This window comes from Balaenoptera borealis (genome assembly GCF_965194805.1).
Source record: "Balaenoptera borealis genome assembly, chromosome: X".
Taxonomy (NCBI): domain Eukaryota; kingdom Metazoa; phylum Chordata; class Mammalia; order Artiodactyla; family Balaenopteridae; genus Balaenoptera; species Balaenoptera borealis.
In genome coordinates this window covers 108305972-108319884 of record NC_138881.1, presented here as the reverse complement: position 1 = coordinate 108319884, position 13913 = coordinate 108305972, and the positions used below count along the sequence as shown (strand labels likewise).

At 40.8% G+C, this 13913-nt stretch overlaps 1 protein-coding gene across 4 annotated transcripts in view; it reads right to left on the bottom strand.

The window, feature by feature from the left end:
• OCRL (OCRL inositol polyphosphate-5-phosphatase) overlaps nt 1–13913 on the bottom strand; it is a 64578-nt gene that overhangs the window by 34825 nt on the left and 15840 nt on the right. For 3 of the 4 annotated variants that reach the window (XM_082377101.1, XM_082377102.1, XM_082377104.1), the window contains 8 exons: nt 7458–7568; nt 6959–7048; nt 6137–6257; nt 5880–6041; nt 4582–4683; nt 3941–4055; nt 2710–2826; nt 2418–2605 (listed from right to left, as the gene is read on the bottom strand). In XM_082377101.1, the coding sequence (XP_082233227.1) occupies nt 2418–2605; nt 2710–2826; nt 3941–4055; nt 4582–4683; nt 5880–6041; nt 6137–6257; nt 6959–7048; nt 7458–7568 (1006 nt within the window). The remainder of the gene's footprint in view (nt 1–2417; nt 2606–2709; nt 2827–3940; nt 4056–4581; nt 4684–5879; nt 6042–6136; nt 6258–6958; nt 7049–7457; nt 7569–13913) is intronic. The other variant, XM_082377103.1, reaches the window with a different exon arrangement.

Here is a 13913-nt window from a genome sequence, read left to right as displayed (position 1 = left end):
TGTAGTTTATTTGCTGGACTAGCTTCAAAATTTCACCTGGCTACTTGCCAGGTCTCTAGGGGAAGAGAGTCTGAACGTTTTCTGCCTCTCTGAGCCCTGATGTTCTGCAGGCTCTCCACTAGGGTCTGCATGGTCTGAATGACAGCTCTCTCCGGCAGGGCCCACTAGCAAACGTAGGTCCAGGACTTTCTGCTGTAGCCAGTCTGTCTACCCCTGCCCCAGAACCGCAGTCCAAGTCCCAGGCAGGAAGGAGAATGGCAGGCCACGGAAGCCTCAGGCTCCCAATCACAGCAACAGACCCCCAGGTGTGCTGAGAGCCGCCCAGGGGAGACCCTGAAATTCCCACACCAAAATGGGTTCTCTTGTGAGCTATCTCAAGTTCCAAATGGGTCTCTTTGCCAATCTTTAAGGTCCCAGGTAAATAAATTTATGGAATTTCGGGGCAATTTTATGATTACTGATGTCAAGGCCTTGTTTTACCACTGTGAAACAGAATTCTATATGATCTTAATTGTTGAGACAATATGGAAAGAGGCCAACATCACTACCTTTCCCTACTCTTTCCTCAATTACCCCACTCTCTACTGATCCTAATACCCCCAAATTATCTTTTGTTTTCCTACTAATTCACATCTCAAACCACTATTCCAAATCTCATCACCCTCTCAGAATTTCAATTACTAGTATTAATTTCCTTACAACTAACCATTTTCTACTAACAATCCATTCCTCAACTGATTTTTGTTTCTATCCTTATTAAGTCCCATTCTTCACTAACCTTCCACATTATCCATTGGTGTCTTTAAATCTCCACAGCCCCTTTTCTTAATGATTCACAGCCAGTAAAAAGAATAATGTAGATCTATATTTACTGGCTTGGAAAGAGATTCACAATAAATAGGATAATACAATCCTATATAATGAGTATTTGTGTGTTTGTATGTGCATAGAGAAAAAGTCTATAACAGCACTATTCAGAAGAGATAGGGACTTCCCTGGTGGCGCAGTGGTTAAGAATCTGCCTGCCAATGGAGGGGACTCGGGTTTGATCCCTGTCTGGGAAGATCCCACATGCCGCGGAGCAACTAAGCCTGTGCGCCACAACTGCTGAGCCTGCGCTCTAGAGCCTGCAAGCCACAACTACTGAGCCCACGTGCCACAACTACTGAAGCCTGTGTGCCTCAAGCCCGTGCTCTGCAACAAGAGAAGCCACCGCAATGAGAAGCCCGTGCACCACAATGAAGAGTAGCCCCTGCTCGCTGCAACTAGAGAAAGCCTGCATGCAGCAATGAAGACCCAACACAGCCAAAAATAAACCTAAATTAAATAATTAATTAAAAAAACAAACAGAAGACATAGGACGCACATCACAAATGTAATTTTCAATTGTCTAGTAGCTGAATGTAAAAAGTAAAAGAAACAAGTGAAAATAACTTTAACAACAAATTCCAGGGCTTCCCTGGTGGCGCAGTGGTTTAGAATCCACCTGCCAATGAAGGGGACACGGGTTCAAGCCCTGGTCCAGGAAGATCCCACATGCTGCAGAGCAACTAAGCCCGTGTGCCACAACTACTGAGCCTGCGCTCTAGAGCCTGTGAGCCACAACTACTGAGCCCGTGTGCCACAACTACTGAGGCTCGTGCGCCTAGAGCTCGTGCTCCGCAACAAGAGAAGCCACCACAATGAGAAGCCCATGCGCCACAACGAAGAGTAGCCCCCGCTCGCCGCAACTAGAGAAAGCCCGTGTGCAGCAACGAAGACCCAACTCAGCCAAAAATTAAAAAAAAAAAACCCAATGCCTTCTTTAAAAAAAAAACAAATTCCATTTAACTCAATATATGCAAACTTTTGTCATTTCAACATGTAATCAACACTTAAAAAGTTGAGATATTTTACATTTTTTCCCTCCTAAATTCAGTGTATATGCTCACAGCACATCTCAATTTGGACTAGCTACTTTCAAGTGCCCAACAGCCACCTATGGCTACTGGCTGTCATAATAGACAGCACAGATCTGGAAGGATACACACTGAATTGTCCACAGTGTTTTTCTTTGGAAGGAGGGACTGGCTGGGGAGAGCAGAGGTAAGAAATGAGGGATTTTTTACTTTTACCTCTTATTACATTCACAATGAACATTTCTATTTTATAATAAAAAATAATAAAAACTGATGTCAATTGACAGACCCCCTCTACCATTACCCTAGATGCCCACTAACAGAACTAACCTTTCCTCTGATAGCAAATCTAATTCCTCTGACTCAATGCATCTGCTATTCCTCAAACCCGCCCCCTTCTTTGTGACCCCAATCCCTAAACAATAATCTCTTCACTCTTCACATTTCTATAGCTTCTCACCACGTTTAGTCTCTTCTCACCTCCACTATTCAAAGGCTAAGGAAGACTTAACCACTCACTCATGTTTCATGATGTTCAGCTGCGGGAGGGTCTGATTTGGGACCACAAAACTCATTCGTGCGCAGATGTCCTTATAATCTTGATTCCTTCTCTCAAAGTCCTCCACGTGGGCAGCCAAGTGGGAATTGACAACGCAAAAGGTAGTGTTGTGAAATACAAATCTCACAGCTACCCCACCTTTGTTTCCCTGTTAGCAAGAGTTATTATTCACAGTTAGTACAAAGACGCAACTAGCACCTGAACTTCACATGGACATAAATCATAATTGAGCTCATTTCCAAAGTAACTCACCATCTTCCCCATGATTCCAGTCCCAACTGTTTCTGTAGCAACATCACGGATATATCGCCACTGATCCTTTCTGGCAAATATCAGGAGCATCATCCCAACAAGGCGGACCAGTTGAACCTATGAGTTGCAGGGAATTAGAAGAGGTTCATGTTAATACCACTCTTTGCCACATATCGAATTCCCACAACTAATTTTCCACCAAGAAGATATAACCATGCCCTAATCTGAATCCAAATCCTCTAATTTCCCAGTGGACCTCATAAAGAGAAAACAAAATTTCTCTGGGAAAGCTCTAATCTGGCTCTGACCAGTAGGAGTTAAAAGTCTTTGGAGACAACGAGTACACTCAGCTCTAGATTCATTATTTTAATCACTTTTTAGCCTACCATGAGTAGGCAGCATTAAAAATTTGAATAATAATGACAAAGCCTCTATCCCAGCTTGTTCCTTTTGCCTCTTCTTCCTAGTTTCTGATTTACAATTTCCTAAGAAATTAAAATGTATAAAATAACAATCCTTTTTACTTTTAAGTCTGTGAACTAGAAATATGTCTGAAATGTATATTAGTCTATATGAGAGGAATAACATCTTCAGGAGTCTCATCACCTACATCAGCTGTTAGAAGATGCAGATGAAAATTACTTAGACAAATGACTCCTTTTAAAGGGCTTGGTATGGTAGCCCCATAATTAAAATAACTCTTCTGGTAGCCTCTACCATGTGCCTTCTAGAGACCAACAAATTGGGCCACCTTGCTAAAGTCAACTATATTCTTGACTTACAACCAAGTTTCGAGCTCATTTAAATTCCACAACACTCCTGTTCTTGCTCCAATTCCAAAGCTTACCCTATGCACCCACATGCTTCAAACTGCTTTTCTGTAAAGCATCCAGTTCTGACCATGTCAGCGAACAATTTCAATCTTAAACTCTCATTGCAAAAATCACTTACCTTATGTGTCATCATCTGAGTTAATTATTGCTATGAGAACAATAAAATTCTTCTTTTCTCCTAAAAACTACCTAAGCAATGAAACTATAAGATCGGGAAACTTAGGGAATTTTTTTTCTAGGAAATAGGAATAAAAAGGATTAGTCTGCCCTATTCCAGTATTACACATGGGGAAGAATTCAATTAAACCACTCTTTTGGAACAAGCTATAGATAACAGAGTAACTTCTAGTGAGTTCTATTTAGCTGTATACTAAAAAAGATAATTAAATACGGCTTACTTTCTTATACTTGGCTTTGGAATGCAAACCCCTCTCCACAGCCAAGGACCACTCTTGTTCCTTCACAGATTCAAAGTAGAAAAAGGCTTCTGTGCTCAAGTCCAGCTCTTGGAATCTGAGAAAACAAGAGGATGTGAAATCTACACACATCCCATAATTATCTCTGACTACCTCCTGTCCCATTTTCTGAGACATTAGATGAAAAAATGGGGAAGAGATAAATCTTAGAGAACTGCTCTATTGACTCAGGTGCTCAGTAAGGACAAGTAGTTTTCTTTTCAAAAGACTCCCTGCCACAAGTATATGCACAGGCTATGCAAAACACAAACAAAAAAACCTCCATAAGGGATAACAGTAGAGCTTTGCTTATATATCCTAGAAATAGTCACTGTTAGAATTAACCTCAAATCTCAGTTTCTATGAAGTATATAGTTTTCTATGGGTTTTGAGAGGATTAGATGCTTCCTTACACAAATTTAGGTATCTGTTCCTTTATGATCTCACAAATTTGACCCACAAGTTAACTCTCACATATAGTCTACAGTGGGTTTTTACAAATGGTGGGGGGAAAAAAAAGTAAAATGTCACATAAACTAACACCAAACATACAGCCAAAATGAAATTCCAGACGTGTATTTTACCCAATGCAGTAGATATCAGGAGGATTCGGATCACAGTTCAGCCAAGGTTCTAACCCACTATCTGGAGACTGGCCATTCACGTTCCATGTTCCAACAAAGAATCTAATACATGATACCAAAAAATAATTTAAAAACAAAGGTCAAATGTGAATGTTCACAATAAGCAACATAATTTCTCAAACTGTTTTGCCACACACACACACAAAACCCTCCTGCATGTAGAAGACAAAGGCAGTGGGCTTATTCTCTCCAAATTTTACATCAGGTAAACCTACAGAAAGGAACCAAGTCTCTATTTAAAAAACACAAATTTAATTGCTCTACCACATTTCCTTTCTATTACATTCCATCCAAACTCATATTTGAAGGGAGAGCTTGTGGATGGGAAAGAGGTATCTTCATGCTATAAGGATGTCTAATATGGATAACTATTCCATAAGGAGTTGTAGTTAAATCCAAAAACTCACTTCCCGAAGGATTACAAGGACATCTGTGTAGGAAATTCTGTTGAGACAGATATAGTATTAAGGGGGAAAGCAGAAGGGAAAACTCATGACTGTCTTAACTGTTTACATACAAATATAAGCATCACGGGAAATCTGAAGATCTGGAGGTTTCAGCATAGGGATATAGTCATGACTGAATTAGAATAAATGAGGCATAATGGGATAGCAGATGGGACTGGAATCTTGGACTAAAAGGGTACATGCTGTTCGAAAATAACAAAGAAAGTGTTGCTGCTTTGAACATCGGGATACAAGACACACACCACACATAGTGAGTCCAGAAAAGAGGATATCACCAAGATGAAATGAAAAATATAATAGAGGAAAGAATCCAAGATAGACCTCCCAATCAAGATGATTGGGTGAAACTTCCTTCAGTTAACTTCCCAAAGTAGGTAAATTAAAGTCTAGTGGTAATGGCAGACTTAATTTTCCAATATTGGCAAGAAGAAATTCAGCAGGTCAGACAAACACACTTGCTTATGGAATGTACTAGGAGACAATTCTCTAGTACTTGTGAACTTGACTTGGTTCTCTAAGAGTGGATAGAAAGATTAGTAGATGTGGTATCATTAGTAATTAGAAAATCCAAGGGAAATTGTAGCATTTGCATTATTTTGGATATGTATGTTATTGACCAGCATAAAGACAGGGGCTTGAATCAGCTCACCATTCTTTTCTTTATGCTTTTATTCTGAATTAAGCTAATTAAACTAATACCTTAAATACCAAAAGACCATTTTTCCCTATACCTACTAACGTTTAGCCTCAGTAAGAAGAAGAGAGACTAACCTGAAAGTCTGAATGTTGACATATTCTTTCTCTCGCTTTGCCAGGATGTGTTTGATGAGACCCTCCCGCTGCCCAGACTGGGTGTTTGGTACAAAGAGCTTCCGCATGGTATTGGTCACTTTGGGCTGTTCCTTGTTAGAAGCTTCTTTTTCACGTGGAAGCCTAGCAAATAAATGAGGAATTCAAAAGTGAAATTGCCTTAAACAATTCCCATGTGTGTCTCACACATGGGAAATCTGTTTCAACATAGGACTTACATTCTATTCACTGAAGACGGTGGGGGTGGCGGTTCCCGATGAACCCCTGTAGGCTGATTCTGCAAATTTATTTTCTTGTCCAAATTCAAAGATGAAAAATTATCCTCAAATCCAAGAAGCCCTGAAGGACACAGAACCCAGAGTGGAAGGGGGGAAAAGATAACATCCAACTTATCCAGGATTGATAGGACTTTGCTTTGATCAGCGGTTTTGGTTTGATCACTATTTGCTCAGTGGCATTACCAAACAGAAAGGTATAAGAGTAGTGATAACGTAGATTGGGGGAAGAAGCACATCTGTCCCTGAAGCACTGACATATTAACTAGAATGACAGTAAGTTACGTTAACTTAGAACGTGAATAATAAGAGCTAGTATTTATAGAAGACTTTTAGCACAATGCCTGGTTGATAGTAAGAAATTATATCATTATCTCACTTAATTGTCTCAAAGACCTCATGAGGTAGGTGCTATTAAAAATCTTCCTATGTTACAGAAAAAGAAACAGAAGCTCAGAGTTGTCAAAGTAATTTGACCAAGATCACATAACTAGTAAGTCAGAGAACTGGGATTCAAACCCAGGTAGTCTGGCCCCAGAGCCTGCACTTTTTACCCCTCTGCTAAGCTGGCACTGAAAGAGCTAATGTGCCACAGAAAGGATCAGGAGTGAACATGAGTCAGTGGGTACGGACTTGATAAAACCACTCCATAGGAGAAGGTATCTGACACTGACATTAATCCACATTATCTTATCTGCCCAGATAAAATCTATTGACTCTGCAATAATCATAGCAACCAGGGAAAAAAAAGAATCTTTTCAGTACCTGAAAAAACAGAAGAGTTGTCCTTAGTGTCTAATTTCTGGTACCAGCTGGATGAGTCCTTTTGCTCTGTAACAAGAAGTTGTGACTGCGCTGGAGAGATAAGGGTCATAGTCAGAATGGAATGACTATTCCATTGAATGGAATATACCATAACCAAAGGCCATTCACTCAGCACTCAAGTGCAGGGGCCAGCGCCATTCTTGAATACAAAGGAAGAGACTAAGAAAATGAGGGCAGCTCTGGGATCATCTGGGACCAGAGGAGGATTACAGTCTGCAGTAAGCTGTCCAAGGAATGAAACTGAAGATTCTGGAAATTGACTCAGTGTCCTTAAAGCTGAATAGACTTATTCCCTAACCTATCCCTGGGGCCATTCCTGAAGGAAAAAAAAATCGCCTATCAAGGCTCTAAGGGTGAGGTACTTTGCTAATGGCCACTTGCCTCTGTACAGCATGTCCCATGCAAATAGTAGAAAGAAAACTGCTGAGGCTTGAGTTACCTTCCTGAGCAGCAAGGACCTCTGAGAGGAACTTCAGACAGTGTTCCTCATCAGGGATTTCAAAGCGGCGCTCTCTGGTCCAGTCCCCCTGAATCCGAATTTTGCAGCCACCTAAAAAGAATGGAAATCCATGTACATATAGCTATGGAAAATAATGTTTTCTTGGGATATTTTCAACTTACCAATTTAATAGGAGAAGGTCCAGATTGCAAATATTCCAGACCTCTAACGTGTGAAGCATGCCTATAAGATCAAGGGATTCGGTGTGGTGGTGGTGCTGGGGGTGATGCACAGAGGAAAATCTAATGAAGGCTGGTAAACTGTGTAAATGAGCAGCCCAATATAGTGATATGATACATACTGAAATCACAGTTTCCTACATTCTGATATATCGCTCAAATGTCACTGTAGGAACCTCCAAAATCTAGCAGAAGATCAATTCCTCAACCACCCTCCTCCCATCTCCTAGCTGGAAATTCCTACCATTTCAAATCCAAATCATATAGTAAGAGTCTCTGAAGTGTGAAGGGAAAAAAGGAAATATGATGGTTTGTTCCTAGGTACAGATTGTACCCTGGCAATTGAATTTATAAGCTAATTAAAAAAGAAAAGCATAATGGGATTGGTTTGAATTATTCTGAAAAGAAGCATCTATACCTCATTTACCTCAAGTGAAAAATGTATGTCTTGAATAAACTCACAAAAACAATATAATGACCCATGTCCAGGAGTGGTCTGGTTCAAGTACAGTCAATTGGAAACCAGTATAATTAGAAGCAAAGTTATCTGGGACTTTAGTTTCTTATGTATATAACATACTGTCTCCCCTTTTCTAATGCCCTCTATTTACCATCAACTGTCTGGATATGGTGACCCAGGAAACCCATGTCCTTGTTTACATTCTTATTTTAACTGATTTATTACATTTATTGCTTTCTCATGGCCCTGGAAACTATAAGCTCCTTAAGGGCAAGAGGAGCTTGTATGCAGGCTGCACATACCGGTTATCCAACACAACACTCTCAATGGTCTCCCGGGGTTGTTTGGGACAGAGGGGCTTCTCAGGACTCAAGACTTCCAAAGCTAAGACAGGGAAAGTCCCAGGCAAACTGGGCTCATCGGTCACTTTATTGATAACAATGACATCAGACTTCACAGACAGAAGAAGGCATTTAATGACTACCAAACTGGACTCTTTCACACTTGTAAATAACAAAGAGATGAGAAAATAAAATGAAAATCGTAGTTTCTTATGGTAGAAATCCACTTCTGAACCTTTGACTCTCTCTTTCTTTGCATTTCTTTAAGTTTCTGTATTCACAGATTTAGTGATCAGAAGACAAGAGATAAACATAGAGGAAAAAAATGAAAAAGAAGGCACCCAAGAGGACCAGCAATAAGAAAATTAATGAGGGTGCCACTGTAAGGTGGAGAAAAAAAGAGGGGGCATGAATAAGGACTGTCAATTAGAGCAGCCTTGAAGATACGATGGGAAAACCTCCTTCGGGGCACAAGTAGTCCTCTCTTTCTCAGATAATTTATATTAAAAGTAGAAAAAAAATTTAAAAAGAGCAGTTTCTACCTGATACAGACTTAGAACAAGAACACATATTCTCTCTGTCCCACAGTCCTTGAAAGATATATTTTAGCAAATATAAAAAATAAACTGACCCATTTAACGGACAGAAGATTCCAGAAATTGCTTACAAAATAACACTAGATGCTCTCTCACCATGTTGCATGGGAAAGAGGACAAATTACCCCCACCACCCAACCTTCTACTCTCCTCCCTTCCAGCCCCTATGGCCTCTTTGTGATCAGCAAACACTCCTCTATCTTCAACTTCTCCTCTGAATACTCCCTGCATCTCTCAGTAGTTCTCAACTAAGCGTGCATTAGAATTACCAGAGGTGCTTTTAGGAAATACTGACACTTGGGGCCCCATCCCAAGCCAAGAAAACAGAATCTCTGGGGGTGAAGCCCAGGCACTGGGAGTTTCTAAAACACTCCTCCAGGTGATCTAGTGCATCCAGACTGAAAATCAGAGTCACCTGCAAACTGGCTGGCCCCTGAGACTAGCTCCCCCTGCGGCCCTCTGAACTAGAGGCTATTTATAGTCTTTCACACCCTATGCAATTTAAGACTGATGTCCTTATTTGTCCTAATGCCATCTCCAGACCATTCCCTCTCCTCCTCCCTCATGAAAAATACCTTCTCCTTTGAGGCTCACCCACTGGACTATGCCAGCTTCTTCCCTTCCCTCCTCCATGAAATCATGTACCAACTTCCCAGAAACTTCCAAATCCAGGCCTGATTAAGACTTCCTCTCCACTCACACCCCTGCTTTAATTTTGCGTCCCTGCAAAATTAGCACAGAAAGCTCAGTCAACACCTTCAACTTCCTCATCCAACGACCTTGCCCCTCCACCTCAGCCACCTACTCCCTCAGTCCCTACTGGGACTGCCTCAGTTATACCCTGAACCTTTCATCACAGAAACACCATCACCTCATAAATCTCTAATTCAGATATCCCACTCTGAACTGTTACTCCTTCCAGCTTACCTGCTCTTATGGGAACCTCCAGCGCACTGATCCCTCCACTTTCTCAGTATCCATTCACTTCCTCCTGCTTTCACTTCCCTTTTTATCAAACAGATGCTATCATTTCACTCTGTTGCAAAAACCCAGAACTGCCTTACCACTCTGTTCTGGCTAACACCTACATGGCTAACTCCCAACCCTCAGAAATCCAACTAACTGGCTTCTCTGTACTTATGTCTGAGGGAGTAAAACCACACACACACACACACACACACACACACACACACACACACACACACACCCCATTATAAATTGACCGCTAAGCTCAACGGGGCCCTATATGATAGGAAGCAATCTAAGTTTCCATAGTCAACTTGTCTCCCACTACTATTTGGAACCACTATTCACACCTTCTCATTTATCCTCAATCTTTGGATCCCCCTCTTCTCAAGCTCTCTTCTTCATACTTTATGAGCTTTACCTCATACTTCAGAGGAAACAGAAGCCATCACATGGAAACCTACCTGTATCTGTACTCATCTTCTCCTTTCTCTTCTGATGCAAGGAAGAAGAGTCCTCCTATCAAAGGCCATCTTCTTTCTGAATTGCAACCCCTCAGGTTCTCTCAGGAATCTCACAATGATTCTCTAGACACCTCCCCCAAGTATCTTTAACCTCTTCCTCACACAGGCTCCTTCTCATCAGCATTAAAATAAATCATGTTCTAAATCCTCCTCATTTAAAAAACAAAAAACCTTCCTGGACCCCATATCTCCCTCCAACTCCGGTCCACCTCTACATTCCCCCTTTGCAGTCAAGCTTTAAAAGACACACAGTTGCTACTTGCTCACCTCCCATTTCTCGCTTTAATCCACTCCAATATGACTCTGGCTCCTACCACCCCTCTGAAATTGCTTTGTTAAGGTCACCAATAATCTTCATATTACTAAATCCAATGGATACTCTTCAGTCATCTTATCAGACCTAGCAGCAGAAATCAACACTTGACCCCTCCTTGAAACAGTCTCTTCCAAAGGCTTCTATGATACCATGCTCATCTATTTTATCTCTCTCTTTGGTCACTAATTTTTAGTGCCCTTTGAAGCATCTCCTCCTCTATGTGAACTTTAAAAAGTAGAGTGAGTTCAATCTTAAACCTTTTTCTCACTGTGTATCAGCACTGTCCAATAGGACTTTCTGTGATGATGGACATGTTCTTTAACTGCACTGTCCAATATGGTAACCAGTGACCTCATGTGGCTAAGGAGTATGTGAAATGTGATTAGTGCTGAGGAACTGAGAAACCGATTTTCTAATTTCGTTCTAATTAATTTAAATAGGCACATACGACTAGTGGCTATGGTATCTGAGAGCACAGCTCTATATACAGTCATATCGTCTCTCATGGTTTCAAATACCCTCTATGTGCTAGAGACCCAGACTTTACTTCTGAGCTTCAGATGCATACATTCAACTGCCAATTTATCACCTACACTCAGATGTCTCAAAGAAATCTCAAAGTAAACATAGCTAAAACTGAATTCATGACCCCTACCCCAGGAAAACTCATTCCTCCTGCAATGTTCTTATTTCTGCAAATGGTATCACCATCCACATTCATGCCAGAAATCTGGCATTCATCCTTGACACTTCAGCTCACCCCCTACACCCACACCAACCTCTGTTGATTTAACCTCCAAAAACATTTATCAAATCTGTCCACTTCTCTCCATTCTTACTGCCACCACACTCTCTAGCTTAAACTACTGAAGGAGCCTCCTAACTGGCACCCCAACATAGGCATAAAATCCTTCATATTCTTTCAATTTTTAAAAATCTGAAAATCCAGATTCCTTATCATGGCTTACAAGACCCTACTGGATCTGGTCCTAGCCTGTCCTACCTTGGTGTCTGAGCCTTATTTCAGGCATCCTGGCCTTCTTTCATTTCAAAGAAAGTGTCAAGCTACTTCCAATTTGGGGCCTTTACACATGCGGTTCCTTTTACCTGGAATACTCTTCCCCATTTTCACCTGTCTCTTACTTATCCCCTCTGGTCTCAATTTAAATATCACTTCTTCAAAGAGGCCTTCCCTGAGTACCCTGCCTAATTTAGTTAGCACTCTTATAAACTCTCTGTATTTCTCCTTGATAGCATTTATCAAAACTGCAATTATGGGGAATTCCCTGGCGGTCCAGTGGTTAGGATCCTGGGCTTCCACTGCAGAGGGCCTGGGTTTGATCCCTGGTCAGGGAACTGAAATCCCACAAACCACGCGATGCGGCCAAAAAAAAAAAAACCCCAAAACAAACCAAAAAAACCCCCTGCAATTATACGACTATACCTTATCAGTTTAAATTCTGTTTCCTTCACTAAGTTTCATGAAGTATCATGACTATATTGCTTTCTGCTATATCCCCAGAACACAGTGCCTGGCACATGGAAGGTATTCACATGTTTATGGAATGCACTAATGGATTATAGGCATCTACGTGACACTAGTATCAAACAGCACAGAAGCAAGAACCAAAGCTGGAGGAGCAACCTTATCTATGTTGTTCTCTACTGATTGTGCAGCACTTAGAATAGTGCCTGGCAAATAGAAGGCACTCAACAAATACTTGTTGAATAATGAATAAAAGAGGGTTTAATATTAGGGAATTAGTGTAATACAGTCCATCAATAGGTCAAATAAGGAAGAACAATATAACCATCTCTATAAATACAAAAGACGTTTGATAAAATTCAATATACATTCACCATTTTAAAAACCACACAAACTTGAAATAAATGCAGTTTCTTAACATGGTTTTAAAAAACACTATCAAATCAACAGGCAATAACATCCTCAACAATGAAGCACCACTTGAGGCATTCTCACTGAAATCAGGACCTAAACATAAATCATCATTATTTAACATTGATCTCCAAATTCTTATTGGTGTAATGAGACATAAAGCAAAACTAATAGTTATAGCTACTAGAAAGAAACAAAACTACTATTTGCAGATGACTAGGGCTGTCTATCAAAACCAAAAAAGAAAATAAACAGCCCCCCAAAAATAAAAATAAATTTCTGTAAAGTGGCTGGATAAAAGATAAATATCTAAAACTCAACAGCTGCTCTGTATACTAGTAATAAGCAATTAGAAGATAAGAGAAAAAAGGTTCCACTGACAATAGCAGCAAACAAATAAAATCCATCAAAAAATAGTTAACCTACAAATGTATGATAGCTATGAAGAAACCGCAAAATGTTACTGAGAGATATAAAGAGAAACTGAGTAAGTAGAGAGAGATTTACCATGTTCCTTGACAGTGACTTAATTTTATAAAGGAGTTAATTTAATAAAATTTGGTGCATAACTATGGTGAAATATTAGCCATTAAAAATCATGTTTTTGGAGGAAACAAGATGGCGGAGTAGAAGGACGTGCTCTCACTCCCTCTTGCGAGAACACCAGAATCACAACTAGCTGCTGGACAATCATCGACAGGAAGGCACTGGAACTCACCAAAAAAGATACCCCACATCCAAAGACAAAGGAGAAGCCACAATGAGATGGTAGGAGGGGCGCAATCACAGTAAAATCAAATCCCATAACTGGTGGGTGGGTGACTCACAGACTGGCGAACAATTATACCACAGAAGTCCACCCACTGGAGTGAAAGTTCTGAGCCCCACGTCAGGCTTCCCAACCTGGGGGTCTGGCAATGGGAGGAGGAATTCCTAGAGAATCAGACTTTGAAGCCTAGTGGGAATTGATTGCAGGACTTCGACAGGACTGGGGGAAACAGAGACTCCACTCTTGGAGGGCACACAAAGTAGTGTGCGCATCAGGACCCAGGGGAAGGAGCAGTGACCCCAGGGGAGACTGAACCAGACCTACCTGCTAGTGTTGGAGGGTCTCCTG